This window comes from Chiloscyllium plagiosum, unplaced genomic scaffold (genome assembly GCF_037043375.1).
Source record: "Chiloscyllium plagiosum isolate Xiang-an unplaced genomic scaffold, Cpla_swu_hap1 HiC_scaffold_17, whole genome shotgun sequence".
In the NCBI taxonomy this organism is placed as follows: Eukaryota; Metazoa; Chordata; class Chondrichthyes; order Orectolobiformes; family Hemiscylliidae; genus Chiloscyllium; species Chiloscyllium plagiosum.
This window is the reverse complement of record NW_028270155.1, coordinates 74,231,233-74,251,111: the sequence shown is the minus strand read 5'-3', so window position 1 is coordinate 74,251,111 and position 19,879 is coordinate 74,231,233. Positions and strand designations below refer to the sequence as shown.

Below are 19,879 nucleotides of genomic sequence, written 5' to 3'. Positions count from 1 at the left end.
AATTTAAAATCAAGCAACATCTATTCTATGAGCCACTTTTCTTTGAAGACTCTAACAGAACTCTATTCTTTAACTTACAGACCCATCCCTCCACCTTTAATTCTTCCCAAGTCTTCGGACCATGGAGCTTCCTACCTGCCTCAGCTTTTCCTTCTTTGACCAATCTCCAGTCTTTTTAAAATCCACTTTATCACGATCTCATGTCAATTTCTCAACATAATTAGTTTTACACATCTCCATTCAGTACTATTCAGAGGCGTGAGCCATGCAGTTAATGAGTGACAGCATGTAGTAAAGAGAATGATTAAAGTTGTCCTCTCTCTCTGCCAGCATCCATTTTTGTCGTGCCTTTGACTCTTCAACTTGGCCTTTTAATTGAAAGTATTGTTCCTGCCTCAGGCTGTGGCTCTTACCTCATCACAGATGTGGAGAGCAAAAAACAGGACCAGCATTCCCGTTGATGGATATCTCCCATGATGCTCTGTCCACTTGTCATGGATATACTTGAAGAATGCTGGGTTGTAGATTTGTACCTGAGTGTAGATTAGGGGTCAGACTTTAAACCACTGTCTTTAACCAGTTTAATTAACAAAGGTTAAAGGTCAGACCTTAAACAACAATATTTAACCAGTTTAATACCAGATCACTCTATGTACTCATCCAGACAGTGTCATGCATGAACCCAGTGCTGCCCTCAGCTGGTGGTCACACAGGCACACCACTTACATCCTGCATCACCAATGACATTTTTTCACCCAGAGGGTGAGTATATGGAATGCACTGCCTAAGAACGTAGTTAAGGCTGGTAACCTCTCAAACTTTAAAAAGTATTTGCATGAGCACTTGATAGCTTTGGGAAAGTAGGACCAGTGTAGATTCAGTGCACTCCTTGCGGAACTGACTCAGCGGGTTGAAGGGCCTCATCAGTGCTGCATGATTCTATGAATCCTAGCCAGCTTTAAACCCAGGACTGGCTGGTGCGGAGGCCAAACTGCTACATACTGAATTCGGCTTCAAACTGGGGATGAATCATTGTTTTAAACAGCTTTGTGTTACACTGAGCAGTGCACTTCACAGTAGTTTTATCATATGTGGTTTTTATTCATTCACTAGATGTGGGTATCACTGGCTAGGCTAGCATTTATTGCCCATGCCTAGTAATTGTTTGATTCCAGATTTTTTTATTGAATTCAAATTCTACCATCTGCCATGGCAGGATTTGAACCCAGGTCCCTGGGTCGCTTGATTAATAGTCCAGTGATAACATCACCACGCCATTGCCTCCCCATAAAACCTAATCTTCAGACTGTTGGGATTCACTAAGCCATTTACTAATGATCTTCTCGTATTGGGAAGTAGTGGTACAACAGAGAATTAAACACAGGTCATTAACATCAAGAACAGCAGAATTTCAAGGCAGCCGAAGATAAAGTGCTGAAAGTTTTCTCTGTGCTAGGCCTATATGAAATAAGTTTTGACGTGTTCACCTCAGTTTTTACAGCTGGTGGGCCTACAGCAAATAGGGACTTTTTCAGAGAGGTTGCTAGGATCTTGATTTGTGAAGGGAGTAGGGAAATTCAGATTGGTGCCGTCTAGGCGCTCTCACTGAGTTGGGACTAAGGTAAAATAAGGTTGATTTTCCACTTGTCGCTTTGGCATTAAACTTGCATTATGGATCGACACGTCTGCAGATGATTCAAAGCCAGTCAGGAATGTGTGTTCCAAGGAAGGTGTAAGGCATTTTCAGGACGGTTTGGACACGGCTAGTGAATAGGTAAGAATGCAGCCGATGGAATACAATGTGGAAAAATGTGAACTTATCCTTTTTGATTGGAGAAACAGATGTACAGTGGATCTAATAAATGGTAAGAGGTTGGAAAGTGTCGATGTACAAACAGACCTGGATCTTTGTCGATAACTCACTGAAAGCTAACATGCCAGAGCAGCAAGCTCTTTAGGAGACTAACAGAATTTAAGCCTTTATTGCAAGAGGGTTTGAGTCATGAAATGTTGCTTCAATTATGTAGGAGCTGAGTTAAAGGGCACCTGGAGTACCGTGTGCGCAGTACTGGTCTCCTTATCTGAGGAAGCGTATTATTGCCACAGACAGAATGCAACTAAAGTTCACGAAACTTGTTCCCAAGATGGTGGGACTGACCTATGAAGGGAGATTAGGTAAACTGGGCTGGTATCCAGAGTCTTGAGGAATGGCAGGCGATCTCACTGAAACCTGCAAAATGGTTTTACAAGGATAGACTGAATGGTTGCAGCTGAGGTGTCTCTCCAGCTTGGGGAGCCTAGCATCGGGGCAACAACTTAAAAATAAGGGGGAAACCACTTAGGTCTGAGATGTGGAGAAATTGTTTTTAAGCAGAGGGAGTTCATTATCCCAGAGGGCTGTGTGAAGCTCAGACTTTGAGCATGGTTAAATTAGATATTTATGATTTGTGGTGTAAAGGATTATGGTGGCAGCATGAGTAAAAGACCTTGAAGTGTCTGATGAGCCTCTATTGTACATAATAGTGGAGCATTCTCAATGGGCTCAATGGCTATATTCTACTCTCCTACGCTGTTGGGCAGTGTGGATGAGTTACTCCGTTAGCAGTTTAGCACCCAATGGTAAAATGACATTGGCCAGGGCACAGGATGGTTCAGTGAGTTAATAATGTCCTTTTGACTTTGGAAATCTCTGTTTAAATCTGGGTCAGTCTAATTGTATGAAAATCAAAGCGCAAGATGCTCAAGGGCTGCCAGAGGAAAAAAGCCTTCCCTGGAAATACTTTAAAAAGATCAGGAGCTTCCCTTTGATTGATGAAATTGTTCCACACATTCCATGCTGGACCTCCAAGATAAGGAATAGGAGCCGATCAAACTTTATAAAACAAATAGATTTATTTATTCCATTAGTATATTCTTCACTTTGTAGACTGTGCCCCAAAATGCTAATTGGCTGAAACTCGAATACATCGAAATTCAAACACAGACTTAACCATTACTGCTGAGTCAGGTTAGAATCATTGGAAATTTAAGACATGCAAGGAGACCGTTCAGCCCATCTTGTCAATGCTACTGCCTAATCCCTCTTTCCCCCTCTTAGTACACAGCCTTTTTGTTTCACGTTTCTCAATTGCATTTCCACTTTCTCAGGCAGAGAGTTCCAGGGCTCCACTGCACTCTGGGTGAAAATATTTCTCCTCAGCCTTTTATCTAATCCTTCTGCCAAGAACATGAAATCTGAGGCTCTGTAACTGGCTTCTGCAAACAGAAATAAATTCTTCCTCTCCATTCTACTTAGACCTATTAACTTCATACATCTCAGTTAAATCTCTTCTCAGCCACCTCTGTCCCAAAGAAAACAACTCCAACCTGTCCAATCTTTCCTCATGTCTCTAAGTTTCCAGACCAGGCCAGAGATTTGTAAATTTCCTCTGTAACTTTTCTCTTTCAACCAGGTCCTTCCAGTAATGTGGTGACTGGAGTTACAGGCAGTACTCTAGCTGTGGTCTAATTTGTGTTTGACACAACCTTGTTGCTCGCTATGTTCAATGACTTGCCTTATAAAAGTACTCTGTCTGTATTTTTAGCCATTAATCTGTACTGCTTTCTTAAGGAATCGGTGGATCCCAGGGACTTCTGTTGCTCTACTGCACTCTGCAATCTGGGTATCCTTGTCTTGTCAAATCTCCTGAAATACTTTACCTTGCAAATCTCTGGACTGAATTCCATTGTCCACAGTTCTGTTCTGTTCACCTGATTCACATCTTGCTGCGGTCCACATTCAATCAACCACAAATCTAAATTTCTTTATAGACGCCTGCAAACTTTTCAATCAGGCACTCTCCATTTAAGGCTAAATCATTGATTCTTAACACAAAAGGTAGATCCAGTATTGAGCCCTTTGGAACTCACCAAAACGTGCTTCCTGCAATTGATTTTAGATCAAAGTTGTCAACTGCCTTGGGATGCCATGGCTCACACCACTCCCATGTGGGGACCTTGACAAAATCCTTACTGAAATCCATGCATTGTCAGTACTACCCTTACCAAACCCCATGTGAGACTTCCTCAAAAACTCTGTCAGGTGAGTCAAGACACAAACTTCCCTTTACAAATCCAGGCAACTGTTCTTGATTAATTTAGGTCTTTCTAAATTAATATCATGACTCAGAACTTTTTCCAATCATTTTCTGACTAGGTCGAACGTCTCAATGGAACATCTTTCACTTGTGCATTTATAAACATAAGTGCAATGTAAGGGTCCTCTGGCACCACATCTTCTGCCAGAGAGGTGTGGAAAGTACTGTCAGAGCTTGAATTATTTCTTCCCTTGCTGCTTTTAACAGCCTGGAATGCATTTCATTAGGCCCCGACAATTTATGCGTTTTCAAAGATGTTAAACCCCCGAATATATTCTCTCTCATTCTGTTTATCCCATTCAATATTACATATTCCTCCTCCTTAACCACAGTGTTCGTAGTGTCCCTCTCCTTTCCTAAAGCCCGGATTGGACGAGAGGACGGTAATAATTGTCCCAAATCTTTCTTGGCTGCAGCAACCATTCAAATGAAGTTTGGAGCCTCAAGCCCTTGTAATAATCAACCGAGCTGCACCAAATCTCCTTGTCAGTCAATACCAATATAAACCCACTTTCACTCACCTTGTCTTTATCCACCCGTAGAAACTGTTTGACAGGCGCGTAGGTGCTGTGAAGAAAAGAGACACATTAAGGTCAAGGGAATCTCTGAAGATTATATCTTTAGTAAAGTCTATTTCAGCTCCGAATGTTGTTTGAACTGTTCTACTGGAACTGCCGCATCTCTCATACTTCACTGATTGGGGATGGAAACTGTGCTATTCTGATCTGTGAGACCCTGGTCACTAAGGGAGGGCAGTGTACAGGTGCCAAAATATTATCGCTCCCAGTGAATAGATGGTTTGCAGCTCTAATGAAACTCTCAGCCTGAGAAAACGAGCAGGATGGTCGCAGAGTGCCCTGAGGGGAAACATACCTGTCTGAGAGCTCGTATGAAAGCCACTAATTACAATTAAAACCTTGACACACAGCACTTGAATTATTTTGGATCATTCAGCCTAGAATTTGAGGGAATTTTAAGACAAACATTCTGGAAAGTTAACATTCTTACGAAAATACAAGGCAAATCCTTTCTTTGTGACCAACTGGTATTTAGACATTACGATGGAAAGAATTCGTCCCTGATTTGATCGCTTGTTCTCCCATCCAGAAGCTCACTCCCACAGAGCAGGAAGTGGTCATTCCTCCTCTGTGAGTGTGAGCATTTTTAACCAATGTTTGGGGACCTGCTCTGACACACCTCTGGAGCTGGCATAACTTGAACCTCAGTCTTCTGGCTCAGAGGCAGGGACACTACCATTGCACCACTGTCTGTGAACGTCGGCTGACTGATGTTGGTGCAGGGAGAAAGTGAGGTCTGCGGATGCTGGAGATCAGAGTCGAGAGTGTGTTGCTGGAAAAGCACAGCAGGTCAGGCAGCATCCGAGGAGCAGGAGAATCGACATTTCGGACTGGAGCCCTTCATCATGTTGGTGCAGTGCTATCCCTCCTTATCCCCATCCCCGACGCATGGACCAATGAGTCTAATCGCAACATCTCCGTGGGTGCAGCAGCCGACAAATCTACAAGCTGGGGTCTGTGGCTGCGTTTCTGTAAAGTCACTTATTGCTCATGTTCACAAATTGGCAACGGAAAAGACTGTGTACAAGGCAGATGTCTGATGCTAGGCAGCTAAACTAATCTGCTGAATATGTCAATTTTGTATCATTAACTGATATTCATCAATATGCAACCGGCATAGGTACAATGTAGAATTGAGGCACTTAAACTGAATATGCAGGAATCTGAAGGAACATAAAGTTTGAATTTAAGTTTAAGTATTATACTTTAATTCTAATTATGCCGTGGGCTCTTTTGCATTGTGCGAGAGAGAACAATATCCATGGGAGTCAGGTTCTTTACACAGACACCAGTAACATACTGAGGGAAGGTATGGCCTAATGATATTATTGCTAGATGATTAATCCAGAGACCCAGATAATGTCATGGGGACCTGGGTTTGATTCCCACCATGGCAGATGGTGGAATTTGAATCTAATAAAAATTTGGAGTTAAGAGTCTACCGGTGCTCATGAAATCGTTGCTGATTGTCGGAAATGGCCATCTGGTTCACTAACAGCCTTTAGGGAAGAAAACTATCATCCTTAGTCAGCCTGTCCTCCATGTGACTCCAGATCTACAGCAATGTGGTTGATGTTTAACTGTGGGATGGGCCATTTCTGCTGGCCCAGCCAGCGATGCCTACAGCCTGTGAATGAATAAGAAAAAACTGTCCTTTTACATTCGACATCTACTCAAGGCACACAATCTGTATAGGTAAGAGTCCTCAAGTAGTTTACTTAAGTGGTCAGGAATTATAGAAGATGCTGGACAATTGATCATTTGATTGTGTTAGCATCACAGTCCTGCTGTGATTTTAAAATATACACATCAGCATTTTCCAGAAGCAATAAGCAGCAGCAGAATCCCTGGCCGGTTTGTTGCTTCATATTGCAACTCCCCAACTTCTGCCAGGCTTAAAGAAACCAGCTCTGGGACCGTGACTGAGTACTACATTGGATGTGGCATCTGTCCATCAAGTTGCATGTTGAAAAACCAAACTGAAGAGTGTCATTTAATCTTCACCCATGTGTTACAGAAATGTTTTTGTGGTAATATTATTGTGAGTGTACTTATTAAAAGATGAGCTAGAGGGAGAGGCTGGGGCTAATTTTCCTGGAGCATTGGAAACTGAGGGGGTGACCTTATAGAGGTTTATAAAATCATGAGGGGCATTGATGGGGTGAGTAGCCAAGGTCTTTTTTCCCAGGGTAGGGGGCTACAAAACTAGAATGCATAGGTTTAATGTGAGAGGGGAAAGAGTTAAAAGGGACCTAAGAGGCAACTTGTTCACGCAGAAGGTGGTGCGTGTATGGAAAGAGCAGCCAGAGGAGGTGGTGGAGACTGGTACAATTACAACATTTAAAAGGCATCTTGATGGGTACATGAATAGGAAGGGTTTACAGGGGTATGGGCGAAATGCTAGCAAATGGGACTAGATTAACTTAGGATATCTGATCGGCATGGATGAATTGGACCACAGTCTGTTTCCCTGCTGTACATCTCTATGTTTCTAAGTGAGACTAAACTAGTCCATGTATTCAGAGATAATAAGAATAAAGATAATGACATCGCACATAATATTTGATGGTCTGGCAAGGCCACTTTTGGTTTAATTACATACATAGAATTGAATAGAATCTACAGCATAGAAGGCCGTTCAACCTAACAGACCCATGTTAGTGTTTTTACTCCTCCCACCCTGTAGCCAAACCAGTTTCTCCTTAAATACACACAGAAAGTGCTGGAGAGACTCATCAGGTCTGGGTGCATCTGTGGAGACAGAAACATTTCAAGTCTAGTATGACTCTTTTTTACAGCCCTGAACCCAGAATTCTGAAGAAGAGTTATTCGAGACCTGAAACATTAATTCTGATTCTCTCGTCACAGATGCTGCCAGACCTGCTAAGTTTTGCCAGCATTCGCTGTGTTACTTTCAGATTTCCAGCAACTGCAGTTCTTAGCCTGCATCCTAGAAAATGTTTATTTGCTATTGACCTCAGCTAATGAACGAAGCACTTGTTACCACAGTATGGATAAAGACACTTCTCCTAAGAAACTTATTTAAGGCGCTTTTGCCTTTGATGCTGATAGGATTCTAAATGCTCAAGGTTAACAAAGGTGAAATGAATTGGCCATCTGTCCTATGTTCTGGAAGAATAACAGATGTTGAGGTTGAAATACTGTCCTATCCATTAATCCTGGGTTTCCTTGCTCCATCTAATTTTCAAATCCCTCCATGGCTTTGTTTCTCCCCATTTGTGTAATCTTCACCCAGCCCACAACTCTCTGTGATCTTGTGCATCTCCAACAGTGGTCCCTTGCACCCCCCTGATTTCTTTCACTCACTGTTGGTAGCTGTGCTTTAGGTGGTCCACATCTTAGATTGCAATTTCCTCCTAAATCTCTGCACCTCTTTTCTCCCATAGCACACTCTTTAAAATCTGCTTTTGTCGGTTAACTCAGTGTCGAATTTGTTTTGCTAACTCAGAACTGAAATACTGTGAGGTATTGTTATATTGAAGGCACTAAGTTGTTGCTGGCAAAATATAGAAACATAAATGTGCCATTCAGCTCCTGAACCTGGACAGCCATTCAAAGAGATCATGATTTATCTTGGCTTCAGATCCATTAAATCAAACTGGTGGGCAAAAATCTCAGATTAAATTTTGATTAACTAGTTAGTGTCCAATGCTTTTTCTGGAGCAGAGTTCTACGCTTCTTTCATTCTGACTGAAGAAGTAGCTCCTAATGCCTGAGCTTGGATTTTAAGGTCCCAATGTCCTTGACACAAAGAAAAATAATATTGCCTAGCTACCACAATAATTCCATTCGAAGTTAGTGAGTTTTGAGAAGATTTGTAGCTCAGGTTGAGATTCTGGATGTAGGTTTGCTCGCTGAGCTGGAAGGTTAGTTTTCAGATGTTTAATCACCATACTAGGTAGCATCATCAGTGAGCCTCCGGATGAAGCACTGGTGGTACAGCCTGCTTTCCAACCACTGGTGGCATGGCCAAACAGAGACACGCATGAGAATTCCTAGAAGCATGACATTCCAACTGGAACTCTCAACAAACACATTGACTTGGATCCCATTTACCACCCCCTGAGAAAAAGAACAGGAAATGACATCACCACAGGAAATGACATGACCAACCCAAGGAAACCTAAACACATAAATGGAAAGCGGGCCATGCCACCAGTGCTTCACCTGGAGGCTCAATGATGATGTTATCTAGTATGATGGCAAAACGTCGGAAAACGAACCTTCCAGCTTAGCAAGCAATCCTACAGCCATTTGAAGACTAAACATTCTTAATTAAGTTGCCCCTCAAACCTCTTTATTCCAGTGAGTACAAGTCTAGTTTATGGAAGAGCTAATTACTTCAGATGTTGGGATCTGTACTGAAAATAACAAATGCTGGAGATCACAGTGGGTCAGGCAGCATTCATGGGCAGAAAGCAAGCTAGCGTTTCGAGTCTGGATGAGTCTAGCAGTTCTGATGAAGTGTCATCCAGACTCGAAACGCTAGCTTGCTTTCTGCCCATGGATGTTGTTTGACCCGCTGTGATCTCCAGCATTTTTTGTTTTCAGTCTAGTTTATGTAAACTTAACTTTCCAGCTAATACCTGGAGCCTGGGTAACACTCTGGTGAATCTGCGGTGCATGAATTGTAAAGTTAATATATTCTTTCAAAGGTGCAGTGCTAATAATGTTAGCCTGTACTCCAATGTGATCTAACCAGGGCTTTGTACAACTGCAGCAAAACCTTCTCCTCTGCACTGTTTGTCTGCACAACCCCTTAGCTCCCAACTGAATTTGCAACTGCAAGTTCAATTATTGCCTGTTTAAATAGTTGTTTTACCCAATATGTGCATTGGGGGGTCGCTTTCCAAACTTACAGCCAGTCTGGTTTTTACAACAGTTCTTTCTCAGCTCAGTCCAGAGTTTTAAAAAGCAAAAACTAAAAAAGACATGCTCCGTGGTTTCTTTTCAGCTTTATTTTCTTGAGAAAGAAGGGGTTGGTACCACTCATGGAATGTCCATTCTTTTGCCCCCTGCTTTAAATAGTTGTGCTGTGATTGCTGAGGAGCTGAATGTTATCTTGACCAGATGTTGTTCCGATCTTTTCAGACCCAGTGCTGCCAATTTCATCATTCGGCTCAGTTTTAAAGCACGCAGCTAACTGTATAAATTATTCACATCCCCTTTTAGCACGGGGACAATAAATTGTGCTGTAATGGAACGGGAAGCGGTGGTTGATTGCTGTCATGCTATGGTATAATGTAATTAAAGTTCTTGGAGTGATACTGAGATTGATGGTGCTCGTAAAAAAAAAGTCTGCATTCAGTTCAAATTGAGAGACCAAATATTTTTATAGAGTGAGTGCTGTAGAATATGAGGTGCCTATTAAAGAAATCACAATAAGTTTTTAAAAAATATATATGGTATCTGACAGACCACTGGCAGTGAAGACCGAAGAACTTCCACCAGCTGGGAAATAAAGAAAGATTATTAACCTTTCAACTGAGATCAATGAAGGCATGCCCTGACTTTGCAGAAATAATTGGAATGTTCCTCAAGAACAGGATCTATAAAAACATTTTAGCTCCAGGCCTGGCTGATTCAGGTAACTCACTGGATGAGGGTCAGTCACCTTCTGGATTCATGTGAATACTGGGCATTGCTTTACCAGTTGAATAAGTGCAGATCGGTGCTTTATTCACTGGGTTGATTCCAGAATCTAATGAGGAGAGATTGAGCAGTTTAGGCATACTCGCTAGAGTTTAGAAAGATGAGAGGAGATCTAGTTGAGGTATACATGATGCTAAAGTGGGGTTGACGAATTAGACTGATGTTTCGTTGTCTGGAGGAACCTAGAATGAGAGGTTACAGTTTTAGGCTAAAGGGTGGCAGATTAAAACAGATGATGAAAAATTACTTCTCCTAAAGACTCATGAATCTGTGGAATTCACTACCCAGAATGCGGTGGATTCTCTGATACTGAATAAATTTAAGGAGGAGATGGATATATTTTTCATTAGTAATGGGTTAAAGGGTTATGGAGAGCAGACAGAAGAATGGAGTTGAGGCTGAGATGATAACTCCCACTCCGCCTTCCTATAGGTTTTCATTCCTGCTTTTCAAACATGGCTGCAATATTTCATCACTGAGCAGGTTCAAGTTGTGATGATATCAAAAATGGCAACCTTTCTCGTTCCCTCCTCCTGTCAATGTTTCCAAGTGATTTCCCTGAGAATGAACTGAGATACTCAGCTGATTCAAAGCGACTCCATGGACCTTTAGAAATGGTGGATGGGATCTGCTTCTGGAATTTCCAACCCCCTTTCTCAGCATCTCCACTTTTTACCAGCGGACTTACACCCTCATTGCCCACTTGGCTGGCACCAGTGCAACAGTAGGCATCTCCTAGCCAACCTTGCCCCACCCCCACTGATCATAGTCTTGGAGTTTGGAATCCCCACAGTGTAGAAACAGGCCTTTCAGCCCAACAAGTCCACACCAACCCTCCGAAGAGTAACTCACCAGATCCATTCCCCTATGCTCTACATTTACCCAGACTAATACGCCTAACCTACACATCCCTGAACACTATGGGCAATTTAGCATGGCCAATTCACCTAACCTGCACATCTTTGGATTGTGGGAGGAAACTGGAGCACCCGGAGGAAACCCACGCAGACATGGGGAGAATGTGCAAGCTCCACACAGGCAGTCACCCAAGGCAGGAATTGAACCCGGCTCCCTGGCGCTGTCAGGCAACAGTTCTAACCACTGAGCCACAGTGCCACTCCTTCTTCAAGACTTGTGGATAATTGTCCCTCTGAGGTAATGGTCCCTCTGAGAACCGTAAATTGATAACTTCAAAAGATCTTGCCTATGTCACTCCACACCCACCCAACCCAAATGGCTGTTCAACCCGCCAGGCCAACCCATGTCTTCTGCTCACTCCGACTTGGTCCTCAGACCCTTCATGCAAAGTCATATCACTTCCATGTTCATTCAGCAGTATATGTTCTGTAGAGAAACAATGAATACTAAAACAGGTAATGTCGCCATAGTCTTACCAGACCATAGGGCTGCTCTCTCATTAGAGAGATGTGACTGGTGGTGGTTTAACCTGAGGGTCACCACATATTATTTTCACGTGCTGGTGTGGGTTTAGTAAACCCCAGAAAGAAGAGAACTTGTGACCACTGGGGGACATCTGATGATTCGTGAACATTCGGAAAATTAAGTGTAAACTTTTTTGAGTCCTTCAACCATCCATACTAGATGCTACATTGTAATGTTGATGTGTTTTTAATGCGGCTCATTCGTCCTGGGATCTGTCCTGCCAAGTAAATTGACTGTTATATTGACCAGCACTGTTTAATTGTTGATATATATCATAGTACTTTTTGGGGAGGCAATGGTCTAATGTTATTATCACTGGACTCTTGTTCCAGAAACTCAGCATGGCCAGTTCACCTAACCCGCACATCTTTGGACTGTGGGAGGAAACTGGGAGGAAACCCACGCAGACACGGGGGAGAACATGCATTCTCCACACAGATAGTCGCCCGAGGCTGGATTCAAAGAGGTTCCTGGCGCTGTGAGGCAGTAGTGCTAACTACTGAGCCACCATGCTGTTGTGATTTAAATCAACACACAGGTCTAGTTGGTACAAGCCCCAATCTAACCAACTTGATTGGAACAAAGGTTGAAAACAATCTCTACATTTGCTCCCATTTACTGACTGACAACCTGTCTGCTTTCACATAGGATCAGTTCCATCAGTTTCAGGCAATGTATCTGGAAGGTTTTGTTATGACAGCTGTAGCCATTATAAACACTAGGATGGGTTTGAAAACCTTAAAATGGCTTCAGCTCAGGAGGTAACTATTAAGAAGGTGTAACAACACAATATGCCTTTGATGTGATTTTCTGTTACTTTACATTTGTTGGCGATATTTAGATTATTTGGGATTTAAATTAAATCAGGATCTGGGTTGCTGTATCGTTCTAACTGGCCCATCCTTGCATCCACACTCTTGGTGCTAAGCAGCATGGCTTGCAAGATGCTTTGTGAACCCAATCCGGTGAGAAACGTCAAAAACACTGCAGGCAGAGTCACACACCGGTCACGTGGGCATTTTAGAAGGTGCAAAAATAAGCAGGTCAGGGCTTCTAATGTGGCAAAGTGTGAGGCTGTCCACTTTGGACCCAAAATAGGCAAGCAGGAGTATTTCTGCAGTGGTCAGAAGCTGGAAACTGTGGAGGTCCAGAGAGATTTGGAAGCTAAGGGCAATCAAAGAGTCAAATGGAATACTGGTCTTTACCAATTGAGCAAGTGACGATGCAATTATGTAACACCTTGTCAGATCACATCTGGATGTCTGCATTCTGTTTGGTCATTAGATCAAGGGAAGGCTGAGCAGGCTTGGCCAAGAGGTTACATTATGAAGACAGGTTGTGCAAACTAGGCCTATATTCCATTGAGATTGAAATCTCAAGGAGTATGAGTGATAAAAAAGGATTTGATAGGTTAGTTAGGCCGACAAGGGACAGAATCTTAAATTTAGAGCAAAGCCATTCAGGAGTGAAATAAGGAATCACATTTTTTTGCACACAGATGACGACAGGAATTTGGAACTCATGCCCTCAAGGGGCTCTGTGTGTTGGGTCAGATGCAACTTTCGAGATTGAAACTGCTGGATTGTTGAGAGGTCAAGGATAGGCAGCAAGGAACGTGTTTCAGTGTACCCTTTTTTTCAACTCTTATGCTATTCTCTCTTAGATGATAGAGTCGCTGGTTGACCCAGTATTTATGGGTAGTCCCGAGTTGCCCTTGAGAAGGTGGTTAGGAGCTGCCCTCTTGAACTGCTGCTGTCCAATCAACTACTGGCCAATTTTGTAAGCGCATCTGTGGGAGGTGACACTGAACAGAGCGAGAAGATTGTTGGCACGGCGGACACATTCACTCACCTTCATCAGCGGTCAGTGTATCTTATCCTCCCTTGCTGGCTTATCCATGGTGCTAGCCCTCTGGCAATGCCCTGTTTGCAGATGGACTGCTATTCCTTCTTCAGGTTGTGCCGTTGAGGGCTTCTTACCCACACCTGAGAGCACCACCACTTCTGGGAGTCCAGTTCTGTCACCAGGGGGCAATGTCGCTGAAGTGGCCAAAGACCTCTCCCTTGCTTGCCCTCCCAATCTTTGCGAATGATTTTCAGACAACCACCATGTAAGGTCTGTGTCCTCCCATAATGGGTGGACAGCCTTTCAGGACAGAAGGTTTCCTGAAGAGGAGTCTGATGTTGGGAATTGTTTCATGTTAATAATGCCATAATAAAACTGAATGGAAACCGAGATCCAGGGAAGCCCAGCTAAATGAAGGGAGACAATCAGCAAATCCATGGATGCTCCATCAGAATGCAGGTCATAGAATCCCTAGAGTATGGAAGCAGGCTAGTTGGCCCATTGCATCCATACTGACCCTCTGAAGAGCACCCCCACCAGCCCCCCCTCCCTCGGCCTATCCCCAAAACCCTACATTTCCCCTGGCAAACCCACTAAACTTCACATCCCTGAACACTATGCACAATTTAGCATGGCCAATCCACCTAACTGGGACATCTTTGGACTGTGGGACAAAACCAGAGCACCTGGAGGAAACCCAAACAGATACAGGGAGAATGTACAGGACGAGGGTGAAGAGCCAGAGGTGATGGTACATGTCGGCACAAATGATGTCAGGAAGAAGAGGAGGAACATATTACAGTGGGACTTCGGAGAACTAGGAAGAAGGCTGAAAAGCAGGACGTCCAGGGTGGTTATCTCCGGTTTGCTTCCAGTTCCTCGGGTGGTGAGGCCAGAAACAGGGAGATAATGGACTTGAACCTGTGGCTGGGGAACTGGTGCAGGAGGCAAGGATTTAAATTCTTGGATCACTGGGGTATGTTTTGTGGTAAGCATGAATTATACAAGAGAGACGGTTTGCACCTTAAAAGGTTAGGGACCAGCATTCTGGCAGGCAGGCTTGCTACTGCAACACAGCTACGTTTAAACTAAGTAGCGGGGAGGGGGAGGGGACAAACTGGATGTTTAAGAAGGAAATTGAAGGGAAAGTTAGAACAAGGGAAGTCAAGAAAGACAACTGTATCAATGAAGCAGAAAACTCAAAAAGGGATCATGCTGTAAGGTTGAGTGAAATAGGAGTTGATGGGAAGGGTGAGGGCAGTAACAAATTAAAAATACTATACATGAATGCATGAAGCATTAGAAATAAGATGGATGAGCTTGAGGCTCTTTTGGAAATTGGCAGATACGATATTGTGGGGATAGCTGAGACGTAGCTTCAAGTGGACAGGGCCTGGGAAATGAATATTCAAGGCTACACGTGCTATCGTAAGATCAGACTGACGGGCAGAGGGGGTGGGGTGGCCATGTTGGTAAGGGATGATATTCAGTCCCTTGCGCGGGGGGACCTAGAATCAGGGGATGTAGAGTCAGTATGGATAGAGCTGAGAAATTCTAAGGGTAAAAAGACCCTCTTGGGAGTTATCTACAGGCCCTCAAACAGTAGTCTGGATGTCGGATGTAAGTTGAATCAGGAGCTGAAATTGGCCTGTCGCAAAGATGTTACTACAGTTGTTATGGGGGATTTCAATTTGCAGGTAGACTGGGAGAATCAGGATGGTATTGGACCTCAAGAAACAGACTTTGTGGAGTGCCTCCGAGATGGATTCTTAGAACAGCTGGTGATAGAGCCTACCAGGGAGAAGGCAATTGTGGATCTGGTATTGTGCAATGAACCAGAATTGATCAGGGACCTCGAAGTGAAGGAGCCATTGGGAAGTAGTGACCGTAATACAATAAGCTTCAATCTGCAATTTGAAAGGGAAAGGGTACAATCGGAAGTGACAATATTTCTGTTGAATAAAGGGAACTATGGAGCTATGAGGGAGGAGCTGGCCAAAGTTCAATGGTGCAATACCTTAGCAGGGATGACAGTGGAGGAACAATGGAGGATATTTCTGTATAATGCAGAAGATGCAGGGTCAGTTCATTCCAAAAAGGAAGAAAGATCCTAGGAGGGGGCATGGGTGGCTGTGGCTGACGAGGATAGTTAAGAAACATATAAAGTTAAAAGAGAAAAAGTATAACATAGCAAAGATAAGTGGGAAAACGGAGGACTGGGAAACTTTTAAAGAACAACAGAGGATTACTAAGAAGGAAATACGCAGAGAAAAAAATGAGGTACGAAGGTAAACTGGCCAAAAATATAAAGGAGGATAGTAAAAGCTTTTTTAGGTGTGTGAAAGGCAAAAAATTGGTTAGGACTAAAATTGGGCCCTTGAAGACAGAAACGGGAATATATTACAGGGAACAAAGAAATGGCAGAAGAATTGAATTGGTACTTCAGATCTGTGTTCACTGGGGAAGACACAAGCAATCTCCCTGAGGTAACAGTGGCTGAAGGACCTGAACTTAAGGGAATTTATATTTACCAGGAATTGGTGTTGGGGAGACTGTTAGGTCTGAAGGTTGATAAGTCCCCGGGGCCTGATGGTCTACATCCCACGGTATTGAAGGAGGTGGCTCGAGAAATCGTGGATGCGTTGGTGATTATTTTCCAGAGTTCGATAGATTTTGGGATCAGTTCCTGCGGATTGGAGGGTGGCTAATGTTGTACCACTTTTTAAGAAAGGTGGGAGAGAGAAAGCAGGAAATTATAGACCAGTTAGTCTGACCTCAGTGGTGGGAAAGATGCTGGAGTCAATTATAAAGGATAAAATTACGACACATCTGGATAATAGTAACAGGATAGGTCAGAGTCAGCATGGATTTATGAAGGGGAAATCATGCTTGACTAATCTTCTGGAATTTTTTGAGGATGTAACTCTGAAGATGGATGAGGGAGATCCAGTAGATGTAGTGTACCTGGACTTTCAGAAAGCTTTTGATAATGTCCCACATAGGAGGTTAGTGAGCAAAATTAGGGCGCATGGTATTGGGGGCAAAGTACTAACTTGGATTGAAAGTTGGTTGGCTGACAGGGAACAAGTAGTGATAAACAACCCCATTTCAGTGGGGTACCGCAGGGATCAGTGCTGGGACCGCAGCTTTTTACAATATATGTTAATGATATAGAAGATGGTATTAGTAATATTAGCAAATTTGCTGATGATACTAAGCTGGATGGCAGGGTGAAATGTGAGGAGGATGTTAAGAGATTACAGGGTGACCTGGACAGGTTAGGTGAGTGGTCAGATGCATGGCAGATGCAATTTAATGTGGATAAATGTATGGTTATCCACTTTGGTGGCAAGAACAGGAAGGCAGATTACTACCTAAATGGAATCAATTTAGGTAAAGGGGCAGTACACAGAGATCTGGGTGTACTTGTATACCAGTCAATGAAGGTAAGCATGCAGGTACACTAGGTAATGAAGAAGGCTAATAGCATGCTGGCCTTCCTAATAAAAGGGACTGAGTATAGAAGCAAAGAGGTTCTTCTACAGCTGTACAGGGCCCTGGTGAGACCACACCTGGAGTACTGTGTGCAGTTCTGGTCTCCAAATTTGAGGAAAGACATTCTGGCGATTGAGGGAGTGCAGCGTGGGTTCACAAGGTCAATTCCTGGAATGGCGGGACTACCTTATGCTGAAAGACTGGAGCAACTGGGCTTGTATACCCTTGAGTTTAGAAGACTGAGAGGGGATCTGATTGAGACATAAGATTATTAAAGGATTGGACACTCTGGAGGCAGGAAACATGTTTCCGCTGATGGGTGAGTGCCGAACCAGAGGACACAGCTTAAAAATACGGGGTAGACCATTTAGGACAGAGATGAGGAGAAACTTCTTCACCCAGAGAGTGGTGGCTGTGTGGAAAGCTCTGCCCCAGAGGGCAGTGGAGGCCCAGTCTCTGGATTCATTTAAGAAAGAGTTGGATAGAGCTCTCAAGGATAATGGAATCAAGGGTAGTGGAGATAAGGCAGGAACAGGATACTGATTAAAGATGATCAGCCATGATTATATTGAATGGTGGTGCAGGCTCAAAGGGCAGAATGGCCTACTCCTGCACCTATTGTCTATTGTCCACACAGACAGTTGCCTGAGGCTGCAATTGAATCCAGGTCCCTGGCGCTGTGTGGCAGCAGTGCTAACCACTGAGCCATTGTGTTGCCCCAGATTTCCTGCCATACGAAAGTAAATAATTTATCCAGTCCCTGTTAAGTTTCTACTTCAGGACTAGTGGAAACAAAAGAAGTAGCAGTCAGAAGTGTACATTGTTTATTATTGGAGTTCCTGATACTTGACAATTGCCAGAACCCATCAATTATAACAGGAATGACTACTAAAGAAATGAGTCAAGATTAGAGTGGTGCTGGAAAAGCACAGCAGGTCAGGCAGCATCCGAGGAGCAGGAAAATCGATGTTTCGGGCAAAAGCCTTTCATCATTCCTGATGAAGGGCTTTTGCCCGAAATGTCGATTTTCCTGTTCCTCAGATGCTGCCTGACCTGCTGTGCTTTTCCAGCACCACTCTAATCTCCAGCATCTGCAGTACCCACCTCCACCTCCTAAAGAAAGGAGTACTGTATGGTATTTTTGATCTGATCACCTTGAAAGAACCTTCCCAGCTGCTGCAAATTCAGCATCGATCAACTGGCTCAGGGCTGTGCCCATTAGTCTCACTCATGTACCAAAAATCAAAGAGAGGGTTGCTAATGTCTTTGGATAAAGCAAACATTAACATTTTAAATTGTTCTTTCAAGCACACAATGAGCGCTGCAGAGGTACAATGCTGCTGGCTCAAATCTTGTGGCTCAGGCTGATTATAAATCATTTATTTGAACGTTGAAAATATGTATAACGGAGGACAGTTTTAGAGCAATAAATCAGGCTGCTGGCAAATCACTAAGGGTTCATTATTTTGTTCGAAATGGCAGAGAGTAGTAGCATTAATTCAGGATTGCTATTGCCTCCATCTATTAGAATTACCCATTTTAGCCAAAGGTGAGAGGGAAGCGACACAGAAGGTTCTGGAAATTATAACATGGCACAAGTCACCTACTCCATCATTTCCTCTTCCATTGTACTCTTTGACACACAGAAACCCGATTATATTACTGCGAATTCCAGGTCAACATTTTAATGAAGTTTTGGGCAATCTACCTTGTAAAACTGTTAAGTCAAGATAAGAAGGTTCAAACATGTAACTTAAAAATAAATTCTTGGTGAACGAATATTTGCTAGTAGGTTAACAGCCCTCTCAAACTAAGCTGTTCCATTTTGACTGTTGGAAATCTATACCCACAACAAGTGAGGGTTAGAACTGAGTTTGCTGTAGCTCAAGGTGACAACATCAGTTGGCCCTCCCACCCACTACACACAAATTCTGAATAAATCCATCAATACGGTCAAAACTAATAGGTTTAACAGATTGATAGTTATACTGGGAACATCCAATTGGAGATTGGTGATAGTCTCAACTGTCATGTGTTGAATACCCACTGAAACAAAAGCACATATCATTACTCCTGGAATTATATTGTCTCTTTCACCACTATTCCTAGATTTTACCATCACCATTAACATTCACAACCTTGATAACCAGAGTTAATAAACAGTGCTAGTTCTACATCTTCATCCTCCAAACTGGAGCTATGTTTTCCTTAGGATTTGAGATGTACCCCATTATAGTCCACATCCATTGTTGGCTGCGGTATAAGTTGCTTTGGAGATCTTTGATCATAAGAAGTCAATTAGGTTCAGTAACATGTCATGCAGTCATAGAGTTGTACAGCATGGAAACATTTGGTCCAACCTTTGGTCCAACCTATCCTAAATTAATCTAGTCCCATATCCCAACAATTGGACCATTTCCCTTTTAACCCTTCCTATTCATATACCCATCTAGATACCCTTTAATGTTGTAATTGTACCAGCTTCCACCACTTCCTTTAGCAGCTCGTTACCTACACCACCCTCTGCATGAAAAAGTTGCTCTTCGGGTCTCTTTTATAGCTTTCTCCTCTCACTCTAAACCTATGCCCTCTAATTTTGGACTCTCCTACCCTAGGGAAAAGATCTTGACTACTCACCCTAACCATACCCCTCATGGTTTTATAAACCTCTTCAAGGTCATCCTTCAGCCTCCGATGCTCATGGGAAAA

The 19,879-nt window shown here is 43.1% G+C and overlaps 1 protein-coding gene across 9 annotated transcripts in view; it reads right to left on the bottom strand.

Moving 5' to 3' along the window:
* st3gal2 (ST3 beta-galactoside alpha-2,3-sialyltransferase 2) overlaps positions 1-19,879 on the bottom strand; it is a 340,428-nt gene that overhangs the window by 12,271 nt on the left and 308,278 nt on the right. For all 9 annotated transcript variants that reach the window (XM_087996080.1, XM_087996082.1, XM_087996078.1 and 6 more), the window contains 2 exons: positions 4,658-4,703; positions 414-533 (listed from right to left, as the gene is read on the bottom strand). In XM_087996080.1, coding sequence (XP_087852206.1) covers positions 414-533; positions 4,658-4,703 — 166 coding nt within the window. The remainder of the gene's footprint in view (positions 1-413; positions 534-4,657; positions 4,704-19,879) is intronic.